We start from the raw sequence: 20,913 nt of genomic DNA on the forward strand, positions 1-20,913 counted from the left end.
CAGAGCTAAAATAGAAATACTTCAACCTCTAAAAATATAAAAATCTTGGTGCACATTGTTGAGCTTTAAGCCCTCTGATAGAAGGCCATTAAAGCGGTTGTAAACCTAATTTATTTATTTATTTTTTAATAACAAACATGGTATACTTACCCATTCTGTGCAATGGTTTGCACAGAACAGCCCTGATTCTTCTGGGGTTCCCCGTCAGTGCTCTTGGCTCCTCTCCCCTGCCATGTGTCCCATAGCAATGGGACACTTGTGTGTGCTCAATCCTGAGCTGGTGTCCATAGACACACATAGCACAGCTCGGCCCCTGCTCCCTCCTCATTGGCTGTAATTGACAGTAGCTGGATGGCTCCCCCTGCTGTCTCTGAGCCAATAAGGAGGGAGAGAGTCGAAAGGGCACATATCTGGATTGAGATTAGGCTCAGTTAAGTATAAGAGGAGGCTGGAAAGAGGGGGCTGCACACAAGATTTTTTTTACCTTAATGCAGAGAATGGTTGTAGCTGGCAACACTAATCATTATGTTCTGCCGGCAGGGAAGGCTTCCTGATGTCAGAATACAATACCACAGTGTGAAGGACTGAATATGTTGATGGGGGAATAGGATCTTTTTTTTTTTTTGTACAAACTGAAGAGATACAGACGGCAATAAAAACCTGAAAAGAACTCTAATTCCTCTCCACACTAAAAAAAAACTAAAAAAAAAGTTTGCTTTTAATTACACTTTAAGTGGTCTTAAAGCGGAGCCCCAGTCCCCCTAATAAATTGTTGATAAAAGCAGATCCATGATGACCTTTCAAATATCATTAATAATTGGAATAATTCAAAAGTAAAAGCATTGTAATTACTTAGTAATTATTAAAAATTTACGATGATCTCGGACGCAGGCAGGTGCCATAATGGCTGTGGGCATCTGAAGCCCGCAGGCATTTATTTCTGGGAATCGGTGCTGCTGGCTATCCCAGCATGCACCACTCGTTCTCGCGCCTGCGCAGTACAGACACTGCTCAGCGCGATGTACACATCTGCAATTCCAGCATAGATTACAGCGTAGGACACAGCAGGATACAGCATCCACGTCTTCCTGTAATCTGGACTCCGGTAAAATGGTGCGAAACGCCTCTCATTCGCGTCATTTCCGGTTTCCAAGTCCCACGATTACAGGAAACCGAAGGACTCCTGGGATACAGAAAACGACATCCCAGGAGACCTTGCAAATTGCCTTACGAAGTCATCGCCTAGGTGGCCAGGACCGGAACTACAGGCTTGCAGTGGATCTAAAGGTATGTATATTACGAAAAAAAAAAATATCCAACTTGTTCGTTATTTCACAGGGACAACATTATTAGGTGAAGTATGAAAAATGGGTGGAACTCGGCTTTAAGCTCATGTGCACAACATATTTACACAGTAAAGAAACCATCTATATGATGGCAGGAATCACACTATGTGCAGTAACTAGGCAAGTCATAGTATGACATTAAGATGTAGCGCCCCCTCTGGTCTATGTCCAGAGCCAGCATTTCTTTTCCTCCTTTCCTCATTTACCAGTGCAATTCCATTGGCCAATTTCTGTATTTCTAATGTGTCCCCATGGTTTTTATGTGAAGAAAGATTCAAATTACAAAAGGAGCGCAGGCATCACATATGGCTGAACTGAGATGTTGCTCCCAGTCAGCTTGCACATTCTTCACAATAATGGCTCACACTTTTTGTTTTGTAATTAAGCTCCCTTTGTTCGGATGAACATCTGCTCATAACAGAGTGTGACAAGTGTAAGGGGCCAGTGTGTAGAAAGAGGACTCGCAGGGATGAGTCAGCCAAGTTTCCAGATGAGCAAAAACTTCATGAAATATTCAATTACTGTAATAAATGTGACGCACACAATTAAAACATAGATAGTTTTATTTTAACAAACAGAAAATTCAAGAACAGCGTAAAACTAAGTATTGCCAAGTATTTAGTGCACTTTTGCTCATGTTCACAATATACCCAAAAAAGACTTTGAATCCTTCACGTTCAAATCAAAATTGCCTTTAACCCCAAACTGGCCATATTGACTGCTGCCAGGGAGAGAGGTTAAAAAGACGGTTGAAATTCCCGCCCATACCCCTCCTCCCTTGTCCTGTACCAAACAGTTCAAAGATTCCTTCTTTTATCCTCTTGGAAACCCCAGAGTTTCTAAGAGTCAGAGGAACGAGGCAATCTTTTCACAAGTCTCTCTCTTATTCTACCAATTTTTTTATATACATCTTTCCCATAGCTCAGCCAATAATCACAACATTTTTGGGGACCACGAAGAAGTTAAAGGGGCAGTTTATTTAAAGGGTAAGACAAAAAAAACTAGATTAGGAGGATTTTAGGTGGTCTGTGATATTGATGTTAAAGGAGCCGGTAGAGTGGATGAGTCTTCTGTATTCTGGACAGTTTATAGATTCTTCTTAGGCGTGTTGGTGAGTCTCAAATTATTTTTGATATATTTTAAGTATTGTGGGTGTTTTGCATGTAAATATAGTTTTCAGTTGAGATGAAATGCTTATATTTTGCAGTTTTTCATTAGTAGTTGCTTGTGTGTAGTATTTGCCTTATTGTCCAGATAGTTTTATTAATGAATTTGTCACTGATCGATCGTTCATAGCTATGTTGCTGCAAAATGAAAAGATGTAGCATATTTTTTAATAATTTGTTTGAGTTAGACGTTTAGGTTGATTTAGTGTAGCATAGATATTATAATATCAGTTGTGGTACTGGCGACTAAAACAAGACAGATATCACTGGTAAAGCAAAGTACTCTAATGCCATGGGAGTGCAAATATTGGAGGGAATTAGCAAATAGGTTATAGATTTTTGCAGAATCAGTGATTTCAATAAATAGTGGCATTTCACCCTTTACTGAGTAGTTTAAAGTAAGAGAGAGTACCTATATACGCAAAAACCAAAAATGCCTTCCCATTACAGTCACCATTCTATAGTGGCCCTAGCTCTCTTTGGCATTTTGGCTGCCATCATGGCTTCGTTGTCAGTCATATTAATATTCCAGGTGCAGTCTGCATCAAAGCAGGGAGATCTGAGTGCTGGGCTAGGCCCAGTGGCTGCTAGGATCCTACTACCAGCTTCTGCAGTACTGGCTGCTTTGTGTCTTGCCCTAAATGCCAGCTGTCTCCTACTGTGCCTTCTTCACTCCTACTTCACCGCTGAGGTCTGCCGTGAGGATCCAGATTCCAGGAGGTAAGTGTCTACTGCTAATCTTCTAATATTCTCATATGTCAAGTACATGTAAAATTCTGTTACAGTAAAAGTGTACAGCATACAGTAACGGAATAACTCAGAATATGGATATTCAAAATATTATTATATTCTTATAAAATAGAAGCCAGTAGTAGCTTTAAGACAAACCCTCACTGATCTCTGGAGCTGCAGATACTGTGAAACAATTCATCCTCAAAAGAGCAGAAATTGTTGTCTATGCCAGCCCAGCTTACTCTGCTTCCCTCCCAGTAGTGACTTGGCAGCCTTCCAGCCATCTAATATGTGCTGCAAACACAGAGCAAGATGAGCTAAGCTATGGAAACAATGACTTAAATTACATTAGGGCCTCTGCTGTTAAAGTAGAAATAAAGACTTTTTTTAATCATAATTTTGTATAGAGGAAGGGGGGAGTTATAACCCCTTTCATTTTTTCTTCGCCAGTTGTTTCTCATTGGAGAGATTTTCCCTTTCTTGTCCCATGCCCAAAACAGGAAGTGAGAGGAAATTCTTCCAAAGTGAGGGAAGAGCTGGTTTTCACCAGAAATAGTGTCACCATTGGAAGATTTCCCCTCTATTACTGTAAACATGACAAATAGAAAGGCAGAATCCTCCTAAGCAGTGCAGGAACAGCAATAAAACATAATTTTAAGGATGAATTGCTGCACAATGTCTGAAGCTACAGAGGCCAGTGAGAGCTTGTTTTTATACTCATTTACTGTTTTTTAAGAATATGTAGATACTTGAACGCCTATAGTCTCAGCACAGGTTAATTTTAAACAAGATAAGCAAAATAACATTTTATTATCATCGTTCATGCCCGAAAGCAGTGCATAAAACCTGCATTCTGTGCATGTTTTCTGAACTGCGTTCAAAACCAACTGAGTGTGCGTATTGCTGTAGGTGTCAATATAATCCTAACAACATCATAAATGCAGTGCATTTGCCTGCACCAGATTGCATGGTACCACAGTACCATGCGATCCAGTGTAGTGCGTTTTTGAAAAGTAGTGCTTGCACTACTTTTGGTGCGACCAGTGAGATTTCAGCCCATTCAAATGAATGGGGCGAAACTGCATTGCACTGAGTAGCATAAGAATTGGACAGGAACGTGGTCTCCAGCAATTCAGGCTGAACCAGCCCTGAATATCTTTTATTAGAGACTAAAAATAGACTAACATTTCTATACAATTTAAGGATCCTGCTTTTCATGGAAGTGTATTTTACCTCTATTTTTCTCAAAGCACAATCAGAGTAAACATCTGTGTTTAATAATGATCTTAATCAGTTTTATCTTCACTTAAAAACATAGAAACTTCATATAAATATTTGAAAGCAACATAATCAAGTCAAAATAATAAAATTAATAATACAATTAATAGCAGACTATACCTCGGTTTTTTTTTTTTTTTTGTGATTTCCACCTTCAGTGGCCCTATAATAGAGTTTTATCTCCAATATGGTAATGGAATCCAAGGCTGTATTGGGAGGTGAACTATCGGGTCCCTCTCTGAAGTGTGTTTTCCATATTGTTCTATGAAGATCTACTTAGGGAACGGTGATACTCTAAATAGGGAACAGTAATAACGTCACATGCCCACATGAATACAAGGAGAATGTACTCTTAAGGGAGGAAACAGACCTGCCTATTTGGGCCATAAAGGGGGTGGGGCAGGTCCTTCCTTTTGGGGCTAAGAGCAAAGTTTCCCCAAAGTCTCTTCAGAATCCATCACTCATGGAAATGTTGGATGCCTGGTCTTTCTCTATAATCAGTAGTTCCTCCTGCTAACCCTTATGTCACTACTGTATTCTGTAGTAACATCGGGAAGAACCACTGAGCACAGTGAAGGACACAGTAGAATGACATTCCCGGGAGTGTTGCTTTCTTAAAAGGTTTCAGTTGGCAATTTCATGTAATTACAGTAACATTAGGAAGCAGCACAGGTATTTGCCATCTGGTTGACATGGATATCTTTTATTGGCATATTCATTTTAGCACTTGAAAAGCAGTCACTTGTTTATGCTGTATCATGCTTTGGTGTAGACGTATGGCTTGTCACTTCCATACATTCATGGCAGATGGCTTTGTAACCAGAGTGCCATTTACTATGCTGAAATACAGGAGCAGGCCTCCATAAGGCTGCATTTACACTTGAGCGTTTTGTAGCTTGAAGCTCCAAAAAAGCTCAAACTTAAAAAAAAATCAGTTGTTCTCTATGGTGCCTGTTCACACCTGATCACGTGAACAGGCACCATAGAGAACAATTGATTTTTTAAGTTTGAGCGTTTTTGGAGCTTTGAGCTTCAAGCTACAAAATGCTTGAGTGTGAATGCAGCCTAATTCCACATGTGTTCCTGGACATTCCCAGGATAGATAAGTTTCCTAGCTCGCCACTCTCAGCAGCTCAGGGAGGCCACACCTGGTGATACAGAGGTAGCTGGGCAAGGGATCTGTAGCCAGGTGAGAGCACCTCCACTATCATAACCCGTGTACAAGCAGCCCAGAAGGAGCCTAATAGCACACAGCTTCTCCAGAAGACTCAGCTACTGTGGAGCCCCCCTCCCAGTTTCCTACCAGAGTACTTCAGTTTTAGAGGGATGGCCCTTTGTTCTTGGGCCTCTGATCCCTCCAACTGATCACCTGTTACTAGAGATACCCTGGACTTTACTGAGAAGGATGCTGTTTATGAGGATGAATGCAAGTAGCTGTGTTCTGTACTATTTTACTGAAGAAATGATTATCAGATAGACTGTTTGTTGTTGCTAGACTATGCAACCACATGTTAATCTGACTGAGCTACAGAGACATTGCTGTGAACAGTCCATGTTTGTGTAATTTCTTGGCGCGGGGAGCTGCAGGTGCCATTTACAGCCTGCCATGCAAACGAATGGCTGGAAGTAACAGTACTCTTGTAAACACCAATGGTTTCTTGCATGGACATTTGCCCGCGCTTGTGAGTCCCCTGTGTTTTCCGCATAGTTTGGATACATGGCTCCCCAGGCATAAGAAAGCACTGGAAAATGTATGATAGACATGGTTTGCATGTACTTTTTTCAGCCACACTCCTAACTATGGGTAATACAAATGGCTTATAAAAAATAACTTTTACCTTGTATTGTAAATACATTGGCCTAAAACTGCAAGCAATGCAATGTAGCTTTCTACAGACAAATGCTAGAAATAGAGCAAAAAAATCCAGAAAATGTTTAATTGGCTAAATAATAAGTAATTATTATTATTATACAGGATTTATATAGCACCAACAGTTTGCTCAGCCCTTTACAATATAACGGGAGACAATACAGCAACAATACAGTTCAATACAAGAGGGTTAGGAGGGCCTGATCCTTGGAGCTTACAATCTCAGATTATTATTATACAGGATTTATATAGTGCCAACAGTTTGCTCAGCGCTTTACAATATAACGGGAGACAATACAGCAACAATACAGTTCAATACAAGAGGGTTAGGAGGGCCCTGCTCCTTGGAGCTTACAATCTAAGAGACTAACTAATCCTTTATATTAAAATTATTTAATATTGCCAAGCACTGCTGATTTTTGCTGTTACAAGGGTTCAGTTCCATTTTAATTAGTCATTAAAATCAGCGTGTTCAGAAACATAATTTCTCAGCGCAGTGCACAGTAATCTCAACCAACCCTTTCATTACATGGAGCTCACGTTCCAACCTTACATTTAAAGAGCCTGATCTTTGCCTCCCTCAGTCTCTGCCCCAGATTTCAGATGCTCACCCTTTGTTCTAACCAGCTATAGAAAACAATGACCCAGCATGGAACTTCATCCAGCTTGCTGAAGACCATGTGACTATTAACTCCTAACGGTCAATAACAGGGTATTGTCCCAATCTGAGTAGCAAGTGCTAGAGAGAGAAGGGAGATGCAATCCGTAAAAGTGTCCTAGCTTACAAAATGCTACAAACGATTACAAGCAGACAACTACTGTAACAATAAAAAGTCAGCAAATTTATAAATACATTTTTCAATGGTATACTTGTATACAGCTTCTTAATTGCATACTTAATGTAAAAATAGGATTAAAGTATTAATATATTTTACAAAAATGTAACATAGATGGGTCAGGTGAACTGTTCAAAGTAGATTATTTTGGCCAACTTTTGCATTTTAACAGTATGCATAAACAGTAGGAAACTGTTGTGCCATGCCTACAAAATGTGTCAAGTTTACAAAGCAATTGTGGTGTTTCTATACCCACTTATACCAGACATGAAATTAAAATGAAATATTTTTGGAGATAACATTATTACATGCATTAGAAATTTTCAGTAAATATCAGGTGAAAGTGAAAAGATATGTAACAGTGGTGTCATATATATTTTAGTACATGCATTATTTTAAAATGCATATCAATAAAATAAGTACATATAATCAGGGGCGGACTGACAACTCATGGGGCCCCTGGGCAATAGGGGATCATGGGGCCCCTGTGTCCTTGCCCAAACTCAAAAAAGCCTATGAAAAAGGTACCAGGGGCATCTCATGGGGCCCCCTACTGACCCCAGGCCCTTGGGCAGTGCCCGAGTTTCCAAATGGTCAGTCCGCCCCTGCATATAATTGATAAGACAATTAACTTACAGGCAGCTCATCAATTGATAACATACATGAGTTGAAATTGGAAGAGGTAATGTGCGACAACTGCATGTAACAAACAAAAGTCCTGTAATCAGTAAAGGGGACCTAAGGAAAACCTTGTAAAGCTTCAAAGAACAAGCAGTACAAGATGCAAGAGGGGAGATTTACTAAAATTGGATCACTCAGAATCTAGTATGGCTGTGCATGGTAGCCAATCAGCTTCTAACTTCAGCTTTTTTTGCACAGCTGCACCAGATTTTGCACTCTCCAGTTTTAGTAAATCAATCCTACTGTGTTAAATATTAGGTGACCCATAGCAAGCAATAACAATTTGAATCAGTACAAGGTGGATGCAGACTAGTTGCTTTGGGTTGCAGCACTTGCAGATAGTGTTTTGCTCTTTGCAGTGTTTTTCTGAATCAGTCCATGCCATTTTAATGTTATGGGTCTCTGTTTTATATATTCACAAATACACTGCTCAAAAAAATTAAAGGAACACTTTGAAAACACATCAGGTCTCAATTGGGAAAAATATCTTGCTGGATATCTATACTGATATGGGCTGGGTAATGTGTTAGGAATGTAAGGATGGCCCATCATTTGCTAGAAATGAAAATCATCAACCTACAGAGGACTGAATTCAAAGACACCCCAAAAAACAAAGTGAAAAAATGATGCAGTAGGTTAGTCCATTTTGCTGAAATTTCATTGCAGCAACTCAAAATGGTACTCAGTAGTTTGCATGGCCCCCACGTGCTTGTATGCATGCCTGACAATGTTGGAGCATGCTCCTAATGAGACGACGGATGGTGTCCTGGGATATTTCCTCCCAGATCTGCACCAGGACGTCACTGAGCTCCTGGACAGTCTGAGGTGCAACCTGGTGGCGTTGGATAGACCAAAACATGATATCCCAGAGGTGTTCTATTGGATTTAGGTCAGGAGTGCGTGGGGGTCAATCAATAGTATTAATTCCTTCATCCTCCAGGATTTGCTTGCATACTCTTGCCACATAAGGCCGGGCATTGTCATGCACCAGGAGGAACCCAGGACCCACTGCACTAGCGTAGGGTCTGACAATGGGTCCAAGGATTTCATCCTGATACCTAATGGCAGTCAGGGTGCCATTGTCTAGCCTGTAGAGGTCTGTGCGTCCCTCCATGGATATGCCTCCCCAGACCATCACTGACCCATCACCAAAAGGGTCATGCTGAACGATGTTACAGGCAGCATAACAATCTTCACAGCTTCTCCAGACCCTTTCACGTCTGTCACATGTGCTCAGGGTGAACCTGCTCTCATCTGTGAAAAGCACAGGGTGCCAGAGGCAGACCTGCCAATTCTGGTGTTCAATGGCAAATGCCAATCAAGCTCTGTGGTGCTGGGCAGTGAGCACAGGACCCACTAGAAGACTCATGGAGTCTGTTTCTGATTTGTTTGGTAAGAGACATTCACACCAGTGGCCTGCTGGAGGTCATTTTGTAGGGCTCTGCAGTGCTCATCCTGTTCCTCCTTGCACAAAGGAGCAGATACCGGTCCTGCTGATGGGTTAAGGACCTTCTATTACGCTCCCCAGCTCTCCAGCAACTGCCTGTCTCCTGGATATTCTTGAGACTGTGCTGGGAGACACAGCAAACTTTCTGGCAATGGCACGTATTGATATGCCATGCTGGAGGAGTTGGACTGCATGTGCAACCTCTGTAAAGTCCAGGTATCGACTCATGCTACCAGTAGTGACACTGACCCTAGCCAAATGCAAAACTAGTGAAAAATAGTCAGAAAAGATGAGTAGGGAACAAAATGTCAGTGGCTCCCTGAGCTGAGTTTCTCTAGTCTGAAAGTGTTGCATACAGATTTTAAATCCCAACTGTTAAAGCCATCTACCCCATATACAGAAGTACTTGTTTTTTTAACTGGATTGGTAACACAGTGGCTCTTAAAGTGGAACTTCAGACAGAAAATTAAGTCCTGCTACATCACTTCATGCTGGCCCCTTTTGCAGGTATAACTATGTAAAACATTAAAAATAAGTGCCTATACTGTTTAAAATCCAGTAATACACTCTCTCACCATGCTCTGCACATGCTCAGTTGCTCTCTATTTTTAGGCACTGTGCCAAATTTGTAGAGGCTGATCTGCTGATAGTCTAAAGATTTACTGCTGCTCAGGGGCTCTGGGCTTCAACAAAATGGCAGCCTCCAGCAAGAAGAAACAGGGACACTACTGGGGGCAATTTACAGCACACATTAATTTTGGTAGCATAATTATTCATGAGGAATGTATGTTCCTTGCTAAAGAACATTATTTTTTATCAAGTTGTTATGGGTAAAGTTCCACTTTAATTTTTCATTATTTGCACTTTTTGCTCTGATGAAAGCTCTGATGATCTAACATCTGACTTAGCCCTGGTTAACACTGAATGCAACTTTGAAACCACACTACTTCACTTGCAGTGCAATTTCAAAGCAGCAGATTAGTTCAATTTGTACCTCCAATTTCACTGTGGCTTGCAACTTCATTTAACAGAAGTCAAAGCAAGTCGCAATGAAAATGGAAAAAGGTAGTGCAGGAACTATTTTTAAAATCACGCTACTTCAGATCGCACTGGTTAAGACAGTACCTTAGAAATACATTAGATGTGACTTCAGATGCAAATTGTAAATCACATGTCAAATCTGAAGTTGTACCGGTGTGAACCAGGGCTGACAACTGAAAATTTTGTCTTGTGTCTGTGTAGGTGTGATTGGTTCCTGCTGGATAATCGCAGTATTCGCCAGTCTGCTCTGTGCATTTTTTGCCTTGGAATCTCACTATATTTAACAGGTAACTAACGAAATGTGGAATGTAAATATTCGTCATACATACAGGTGGTGAGAAACTAGAATAAAATGATTTTATGTTGAGATATAGAGAAAGCAACCAGGTCTATGAAATTCACACTTGGCCCTCATGCACACTTGTCGTTTATACAGCTGCTGTTTTTGGCATTTGACATTTTTCTCTACAGTCAATAAACTCCCCAGCATGTTATCTTATGTGTCTATGCACACATAAACTGTAATCAACGTTTTTTTGGCAGGGACGTTTTTTAGCTGAAAAAAAAAAACAAAACTAGTGGGTTTCTAGAGGAGTTTGTTAGCTGTAACAACACTCTAACACTGAAAAACGTGGCAAAACATGGTAAAACTGGCGTGTTTGGACTTTTTTTGACCCCCCGCCCAATTTTTTTTTGATAAAAAAATGCTTAAATCCGCAAACGTGGGAAAACGCCGCTAATCGTGGCAAAACGCAGCAATACACTAATGCAAAAACGCTAAAGAAAGCTGAAAAACTCAAGTTTGTAACGTGACTTTACACAGCTAATGTTACCAGCGTTCTCAAACCGTCAAGTGTACATGAGGGTTTATGGTTATTTTTTCTCATCTGTTAGTTAAAGGGTTGCATGTTTTATTTTTGTCTAATTACTCCTAGAACCATTTAGTAACATGTTCTTGTATATATGATATAATATGTACACTGAAAATATATTAAAGCAGAAGAACAAGTCATAAAAAGGCCAGTTTAAAGATAAAAGGCCTGTTTTACTGAAATAATTACCTTTACATAGTTACATACAGGGGCGGACTGACCATTTAGAAACTCGAGCACTGCCCAAGGGGCCGGGGTCAGTAGGGGGCCCCATGAGATGCCCCTGGTACCTTTTTCATAGGTTTTTTTTGAGTTTGGGCAAGGACACAGGGGCCCCATAATCCCCTATTGCCCAGGGGCCCCATGAGTTGTCAGTCCGCCCCTGGTTACATAGTTTGGCTGAAAAAAAGACAAAAGTTCATCCAGTTTAACCAGTAAAAAGTTATAATCCTATATCCACAGTTGATCCAGAGGAAGGCAAAAAAACCCAGCAAAGCATGATCCAACTTGCTCCTGTAGGGAAAAAAGTTCCTTCAAATTCTTTAGGATTTCTTAACACCACATCAGTTGAGCTGTAATGATCTGCATAGATCAAAGCAGACTCAATGTCAGGGCATGTAGAAAATAAATTCCTGCATGAGATGGGTTGTTTTTTGCAAAACTAGGGGTAAGTTTGTTGCAAGCTATGAGATAAAGCCAAGTATAAGGCTGCATTCACATGGGTGTTTAGCCACACTGCAAATTCCAGCAGCAAGAATCTACTGTTTCCTGTGGGTGGGATTGACAGCTGTGTGTGGATAGCTGTGGGCCTGTGGCCACCGACAGCCTGTCATTGAAATGTACGGGTTTGGCAGCTGCAGCTATCCACACACAGCTAGAAAACAAGCATAAGAAGGAAGTGCATCAGCCCATTGCATTATAGTAGGTCTCTTAATTAAATAAAAAAAATTCCAATGTACTCACAAAGGAAATAAAGTCAAGTGGATGTAACAATTCCCATCACACCACCAGACGCTTGTCCACCAAAGGGTCACAGCTTACGCGTTTCAAGGGTGAGGACTTCTTCCTCAGAGCTCTTGAAATACATAACATGCACCCCTTTGGTGGACAAGCGTCTGATGATGTGATGGGAATTATTTCCTTTGTGAGTACATTGGAATTCATTTTATTTACTAAAGAGTCCTACGGTATTGCAGTAGGCTGGTGCACCGCCTTCTTTTGCTTGCTTCCTAGTACTGGATTTCCCTGAATATGAGTACAGTAAGGCCATACAGTTCTTATGGTGGCAATCTTCAGTGGTGGAGACTTGTTGCTGTTACTGACAAGATTGAAAATTTGCCCACTCTAAGCCGTGTGAGGACTTCATTATCTGGAGGGTCTTCTTACCTGTACCTGACTTATTTTATTATTTATTTATTTCAGGTACTTCTATAGCACTAGCAATTTACGCAGCACATTACAAACATATATTGTACATTCACATCAGTCCCTAACCCTCAAGGAGCGTACAATCCAAGGTCCCTAACTCACATTCATACATACACATACTATGGCCAATTTAGACAGGATCCAATTAACCTACCAGCAAGTCTTTGGAGGTGGGAGGAAACCGGAGTATCCGGAGGAAACCCACGCAGTCACAGGTAGAACAGGCAAACTCCAGGCAGGTGGTGCCGTGGTTGGGATGTGAACCAGTGACCCTAGTACTGCCAGGCGGAAGTGCTAACCATTTAGTTAGACTTTTGTTATGTATGTGGCTGGACACACACATAACCTCAGCCACCAAACTCATACACACATTGTAACGAGAGGCTGTCAGTGGCAGCGTGGCTAAATACCCATGGAAACTGTGCCTAAAACGTTTGTAAGGTAGTGCAAATTGCAGCAACTCATGGCAAACCAACAGATATACTGATAGGCTTTTATTCGAATTAGCACTGTGCCTCTTCTCATACAAGTCTATGGAAACACAAAAGCAGCTTTAAGCAGGTCAAATGGAGGTTAACTGCAGGTCAGATATACCAGACAAAGGGTTACTAAAGTCTAAATTAAAATTTTTTTAAATAAGCATGTTATACTCACCTGCTCTGTACAGTGGTATTGCACAGAGCAGCCCCAATCCTCCTCTTCTCAGGTCCTTCGCCAGTGATCTTGGCTCCTCCTCTTATTTGTGTGTCCCCATAGTAAGCCCTTTGCTATGGGGCACATGGTGCTCCCGAGCTGTGTGTCTATGAAGTCACAGAAAAAGCGGAACTTATCCCCGCCCCCCAACTTCCTCTTCACTGTATTTGATTGTCAGCAGCAGTAGCCAATGGCTCCTGCTGCTGCTCGGGTCCCTGTGTGAAGAGGAAGAGAGGGGAGAAGAGTTGCAGCCATGCACAGCACTTGCTCTATTCTCCCCTCTCTTCCCCTTTACACAGGGAAGGGAGAAGACAGAAAAACTGAAAACATTTTTTTTTACCTTATTGCAAGGAATGCATTAAGACAATGGTCTCCAAACTGTGGCCCTGGGGCCAGATGCGGCCCTTTGCTTGCTTTTATCCAGCCCCTGGGGCACTATTTGATCCACTGATACCAACAATGGGGCAAAATTCCCCCCACTGACACCAATGAAGGGGCACAATTTCTCCCAATGACACCAACAATGGGGCCCAATGATGGGATACAATTCCTCCCAGTGACATCAACAATGGGGCCCAATGACAACAATGATGAGGCACAGTTCCTCCCAATGACACAAACAATGGGGCACTATTCCCTCCACTGACATCAAAGATGGAGCATGTTTCTCCCCATTGACTTTGGGACCTTTTTCTACTCCCAATGGCCCCAGTCTGGTGACAACCATATAGATTGGGTTTTTTCATCACATTATGTCCTGGTGACAATGGTCATTAGGTTTAATAGAGAGGATCAATCTCCCCAGCAGGGACAAAGCCAACCATAAAAAATTGACAGAGGTATAACCCTTCCAAGCTATATGCAAAAATTAAATTGCATAGACTTTCACTTTTATGACCTAAATTTAGTTAATTAGCTCAAACACATTTATTCAGCAGTCGTGTACCATTTACACACTTTACTAACTTCTCTTTCCATATTTTCCCAACTTCTGTTTCCAGCTCTCTCACTTTATATGCTAATCTTGTTTGAAATTGAAACGGGAATAGCCAGCTCCTGTATCCTCTGTATGGGCTCCATTTTCATGATAGTCACAGTGGCTCACATGTTCAATAAAGCCACGCAAGCTTCCTGCCACAATAATGAACATGTCCCCAGTACACTCTATGAAAATGACTCCGCACAAGAGGCAGACCTTAACGACTCCACTCCATCATCTGACCTGAACAACGACAAAGATATGTCACCGGTTCGCCCGCGCCCTGAGATCCACAGAGAGTTTTCCTACCCTCAATTTCTTCAGCAGCAACAGCAGAAAATCCAGCCTATTTCCCCACAATTTAACAATGTACCTACTATGGTGAAACAAAGTGAAAGTATGTGCAACAGCAGCAGAGATGAACGCTACAATATTTCCCGAATGCAACGGACGCTTTCTGTTGAATCTGGCCTCATGCAGCCTAACCCCAAGCCCTGGAACGGGGCAACTCAGGAAATGAGAACTATGGTATTAAGGAAACCAGGAGTGGTGGGAAAAGACTCAACATTAGTGTAAATACATCAACTATTACCAAACTAAAAAAAAAAGACTGTTTTTCAAAACTTTTTTTTTTTTACAAAAATTACAATTGCAAAGGCATTTTGATATTGGTATTAAATGAAATATGAGCTAAAATTTCATTTAAATTAGATATTTAAATGAAATCTTTTCATGTGGAGATGTGCAACGCATAAATCCATTTTCATGAATCTCTTGCAAAATGGAAAACTGGGCATATCCATAAATATAGTTTTAAATAAGTGCAACGGACCCCAGATACCCACAACTGGGTATCTCCATCACGAAGCTGCTTCTCAGGCTCTGGAACACGAGACCAGTGAATCTGGCTATTGTTACCCCAAGATCCAGACAACACCAGATTTGAAGTAAGCCAGAGGTAGACTACTGTATTTGAACACATATACAAGATATACATACACTCAGGGGGCAATCCCTCCTCCCTGCATAATTACACAGGGTGGGGCAATCTACATTTAGTAACAAGAGACACATAGATATTCAGACTTCACACCAGCAGACAGTCCCAGCAGGAGGGAGGGCTGCTGGAGACACTCCCCCACTAAGCTAATACACATAAACACATACATCCCATAATAGTTTGCTCCCAAGCAAGACAAACAATAGAAAAATGGGATGCAGCCACACAACACCAAACAATCCACAACCCCCACCCCACCTATCTCCTAGACATGTCTACAAAATATTAGGACAGATCACCCTGTACCCCTAACAGGCACAGGGTGACTTACACATAATAGGGATATGGGGAGCGGAGACAGTGGTCTCTCCACCTCTCCAAAGTAAGCTAGGTTTCCATGGGCCCCCCCCCCCCAAAGTGACTCCCGTTACACCATGTATGAAGGTGACTAAGTCTGGTTTCACTACTGGAACTAAAGTATATGTCCGAAAATACGTGCGCATCCCTTACTGAGTTCAAATGCACAGCTTAATAAAGACAAGGTCTGGCAAGTTTGGCATGGGGGAACTTGAGCAGCCTGCACAGAGCATTGACTTCAATTTTAAAGTATAATTAAGGGCAAAACTTTTTTTTTAGGCCGCATTCACACAGCACATAAAAAAAACTCTCCTAGAAGCTGTCCTTCTGGCAGTAGCGATTTTGCAGAAAAAAACGCCCGACGCTTGTAAAAGTAACTTTTACAAGCATTTAGGCACGTTTACCAGAGTCAACAGCTTGGGCATTAATTTATTTCATTAGCCATAATGATAATTTATTCTAGCTATTGAAATGAACTAACACTCAAGCGCTAAACGCGACTAGTGTTTAGACGCGTTTAGGTGCATTTAGCCAAAACACTGCTGCTTCTGGACATACTGGTCCTGGGTTTTTTTTCCTGCTGGTAAATGTTACTGCTACTAAAAGCTTCTAATAGTCCATGTGTGCATGGACACATAGGAAAACGTGGAGGGCCGTTTAGAAGCAGTAAAAAAAACAAAAACAAAAAAAAAGCCTGACGCCCCTAAAAGTGGCTGTAAAAACACCCTGTGTGCATGAGGCCTTAGTTTTGAGTGGAGATGGATTGGAACGCTTGCAAGTTTTAATTGCTGTCTGGGCCCCCTTTAACCACTTGCCCTCCAGAGGATTTACCCCCCTTCCTGACCAGGCCATTTTTGCATTACGGCGCTGCTTTACTTTAACTGACAATTGCGCGGTCATGCAACACTGCACCCAAATGAAATTTATGTCCTTTTTTCCCCACAAATTGAGCTTTCTTTCGGTGGTATTTGATCGCCTGTGCGGTTTTTTTATTTTTTGCGCTATAAAAAAAGTGACAATTTTGAGAAAAACAATATTTTTGACTTTTTTCTATTAATCATGTCCAGTAAAACAAAAAAAAATCGAATTTCATCATAAATTTAGAACAAATTGTATTCTGCTACATATCTTTGCTAAAAAAAAAATCCCAATATGTGTAAATTAATTGGTTTATGTGAAAGTTATAGTTATATATTTTTTATTTTTACTAGTAATAGCGGCAATCAGCGACTTATAGCGGGACTGCGCCTGGCATTCTGACACTGCCGGGAACTGACTTGGTGTCACTGACATCTCCAGTGACACATATACAGTGATCAGTGCTAAAAAAAAAAGGCACTGGGAGGAAGGGGTTAACAAGAGGGGCAATCAAAGGGTCAACTGTGTGCTGTTTTACATAGTGCTGTGTCTGGGTGCTTCACTGTAAGCACACTGCTTTGCATGGCTGTGCAGTGCAGAGCCATCCAAAGCAGTGTGCACGAGCTGCCAGGGAGGAGAACTGTTATATTTACAAACAGTTCTCCCTGTCGAAGATGCTTGGCAATCACCGAGTGCCGGCAAGTAATCACCGGCTGGGACCCAGTAATTGACAGCTGCAGCCGCAAATGGCGGCGCGGGTAGGGCGCGCATGCGCCTTCCACAAGCCCCCTACCCAGAAATGCAAAAGCAAGTATATATACATGATTTTGCATGCCCTTGCTGCTCTGTAGCAGTATATCTGCTATAGGGCAGTCGGAAGCAGTTAAGGAGATTCCCCCTCACTATTTGTCCTGCTTAGCATTATCATTGACAGTGACAGTAAAAGAATATCCCACATTTTGGGTTGTCCCCAGAAAAGTAATAGAGGGGAAATCTTCTAATGGGGACACCAAATCTGTTGACCTGGGGGTCCCCAAGGAATTCCCTAAATTTGCAGGGATTTTCTCTCACTTCCTATTTGGCTATGGGACAGGACGTAAAGGGAAATCTCTGCAATGGGACACAGAAGGAAAAAAAAATTGACAGGGGTTATAACCCTCCCTTGCTCTATCCAAAATTAAAAAAAAAAAAAAAAAGTTTTGCCTATAGTTCTACTTCAAGCCCCTTGTACATGGGGACATCTAGCCCCTGTAAGTGCAATGCTGGTGTTTTAGAGTGCCAGGATGGAGCAGGTGTAGCGTCCAGCCCTGCTGCCTGTAGCCTGCCAAAGCCAATAGCACGCTGAAATGCACTGCAGCTGGATGGGGCTGAAGGGTGTAATGAAAGGTACTTACATTAAGGCCTGGTTCACAACTATGCATTTTTAGTGCATTTTGCAGAAACGCACTGCAGTCCATTTAACATGGTTTCCTATGGGTCATGTTCACATCTATGCGTTTTTCATCTGCTGCATTTTTGGAAAGGATCATGGACTTCTTTAAACGCAACGCGCTGCATTTTTGGTTCAATAGACTTCAATGGACGCATGGCAGAAATGCATGTATGTTTTTAATACCTTTTTTTTCTTTGCCAATAGGAAAGTATTGACTTGATGCCATTTTGATGCAACGTTGAGACTTTGGATGGATACAACTTTGATGCGACTTTCTTTTTTTTTATAATAGGAAAATATGACAGTTCTGTTCATGTAGTGCAACTTTGATGCGACTTTACACTCTCTGGCACTCAAGCAGCATCAAAGTCATCAAAGTTGCATCGAAGTCTCACCCATCCAAATTCACATCAAAGTGGTATCAATGTCAATACTAAAAAATGTTAAACACATAAAAAACATGGCAAAACATGTGTTAAAAACTGCAAGATACACCGCAAAACATGCTGAAAAAACACATCAATCGCAACATACAGAGGTGTGAACCTTGCCTTAGGGCCCTATGCATTCAAGGGGCGAATGCCTGGAATGCAGAAAACCAAGACTGCACTCACAGGCGCTAGATGTCCTGTATGCATGGGGCCTTATTGTGCACCTTTGGGATGAACTGAAACTGCGAGCCCGGTCTTGTCCAGTATCAACACCACCCCTGTCCTCAGACATGCCCTTTGGGTGAAAGCAAACTTCTCCACATACACTCCAAAATCTTGTAGAACGCCTTGCCAAAAAACTGATGGCTGTAAGAGTAATGCAGGCCATACATGGATCGAATTCCGTACAAATTTTCTTTAGAAAATGAAAAATTACGTGAATTTTGCAATGCGATGGTGCCACCATTGATTTAGAAATTCAACCAACCAAGCCTTCAATTTCTTCTCAGAAAATAATTTTCGTGGCCAAGAATTTTCTTTTCTGTCCAGGTCACAGCTTTATATTTCTCGCACGATTCTTCCATCATTGATTCGAAATTTGTTTGTTTTTCAAAAAATTTGCCACATGACTGATCACTCAAATTTGATAGGCACATGAAAATCGGCCATTTCTGTGACCCACTAATGGTGCGAAATTCGAATGAAAATTCTTAAAAAAGATTTTCGAAAGAAAATTCTTTCAGAATTCGATCCATGTATGGCCGGCTTTAGAAGGATAAGGGTGGGTTGGATAGCATATTAATGCCTATGGTCTTGGAATGGGATGTCTCACATGCTCAATAAAATGTGAAGGTCATAATTTGGCCAAAATGTTAGAGATACCACAAATGGCTTTGATATATCACCATCTGTGCACATCACGGAATACCTTTACATTTTTACCTTTAAAAAATTGAAAGCAAATTTCCATTGCTGAATTTTTTAATATTTGCTCAGGTTACGTTTGTGCATTTTAGTGCTCCTTTAAGGCATGTATATTTTAGAAGTGTTTTGGACATTTATCTATACTATGGAAAACACCAATTGTGAATGAGACCTATACCTACAAACATTTTATATTTTTTAAGGATATTACCCTGATGAACTGAGCTATATAAAGACTGCTGAACGTTGGGCAAAAGTACCCAGAAGGCAGTGAAGTGTATTTGAAAGGACTGAAAAGTACCAGTTAAAAAAAAACAAAAATCCAAATGCATGTGTTTTAGTATTTTGAATAAACCGAATAGATATCTGTTGAAACATTGTGTTATGTTACATTTTTAATGTGTGTTGTTCTTAGTCCATATTCAAACCATATCACATACAGTATTTTCATATGGAGAACTACCCTCACCGGCCACTTTAATAGGTTCAATTGCTTGGAAACACAAATTGCTAATCAGCCAATGACATGGCAGCAACTCAATGCATTTAGACATGTAGATGTGGTGAAGATGACTTGGTGAAGTTTAAACTTAGCATCAGAATGGGGAAGAAAACGGATTTAAGTGACTTTGAACATGGCATGGTTGTTGGTGCCAGATGGGCTGGTCTAAGTATTTCAATAACTGATGATCTACTGAGATTTTCATGCACAACCATATCTAGGATTTACAGAGAATGGTCCGAAAAAGAAAATATCCAGTGAGCAAGTGAACAGTTGTGTGGATGAAAATGCCTTGTTGATGTCAGAGGAGAATGGGAAAACTAGTTACACCAAATTCTGTCCCTACCACCTGAATGTTGCAGCAAACTACATGAAAGCATGGATCCATCCTACCTTGTAAAAATGGTTCAAGCTGGTGGTGGTGTAATGGTGTGGGGGATATTTTCTTGGCATTAGTAAGGTGTACCTAATAAAGTGGCTGGTGAGTGTATAATGGACACACTGGTAAGTGTGCTAATAAGGTATCTTAGAAATACACAATCTATAGCATGCAGGAATGTGGGGTTGCACTGCAGAACACACAAGTATAGCTGCAAATTCTTCCATTCTCAAACCTTGGCAAGCATTTTAAAGAGTAGAGGCATATTTGAAAATGTATCACCTGGGGGAGCTATTCACTCTATTTCCGATGCACCTTTACCATACATATGAATGGTCGTTGTTGGCATCCACCAACATCTGGTGGATAAAATGTGCTTAATGTAATAACTGCCTATTGTTGTGCACCAGGAGGAACCCAGGACCCACTGCACCAGAGTAGGGTCTGACAATGGGTCCGAGGATTTCATCCCGATACCTAATGGCAGTCAGAGTGCCATTGTCTAGCCTGTAGAGTTCTGTGCATCCCTCCGTGGATATGCCTCCCCAGATCATCACTGACTTACCACTAAAATGGTCATGCTGAACCATGTTACAGGCAGCATAGCTTTCTCCATGGCTTCTCCAGACCCTTTCACGTCTGTCACATGTGCTCAGGGTGA

The 20,913-nt window shown here is 41.2% G+C and overlaps 1 protein-coding gene across 1 annotated transcript; it reads left to right on the forward strand.

The window, feature by feature from the left end:
• The first annotated feature begins 2,151 nt into the window (after positions 1 to 2,151).
• On the forward strand, positions 2,152 to 19,746 carry TMEM221 (transmembrane protein 221). The gene is made up of 3 exons (XM_089670810.1): positions 2,152 to 3,232; positions 10,599 to 10,684; positions 14,392 to 19,746. Exons 1-3 carry the CDS (start codon positions 2,946 to 2,948, stop codon positions 14,943 to 14,945), a joined length of 927 nt encoding a protein of 308 aa, XP_089526936.1. The 5' UTR covers positions 2,152 to 2,945; the 3' UTR covers positions 14,946 to 19,746.
• Positions 19,747 to 20,913: the final 1,167 nt, after the last annotated feature.

The sequence above is a fragment of the Staurois parvus genome, unplaced genomic scaffold, assembly GCF_062004578.1.
Source record: "Staurois parvus isolate SC_StPar_1 unplaced genomic scaffold, SC_StPar_1.0 ptg000096l, whole genome shotgun sequence".
Lineage (NCBI taxonomy): Eukaryota > Metazoa > Chordata > Amphibia > Anura > Ranidae > Staurois > Staurois parvus.

Bases quoted from the DNA above. Each gene is read 5' to 3' on its own strand.
- TMEM221 (XM_089670810.1), top strand. From the start codon at position 2,946: ATGCCTTCCCATTACAGTCACCATTCTATAGTGGCCCTAGCTCTCTTT. The intron at 3,233-10,598 runs GTAAGTGTCTAC...GTGTCTGTGTAG, and splicing joins GAGGATCCAGATTCCAGGAG to GTGTGATTGGTTCCTGCTGG. The intron at 10,685-14,391 runs GTAACTAACGAA...TTCTGTTTCCAG, and splicing joins AATCTCACTATATTTAACAG to CTCTCTCACTTTATATGCTA.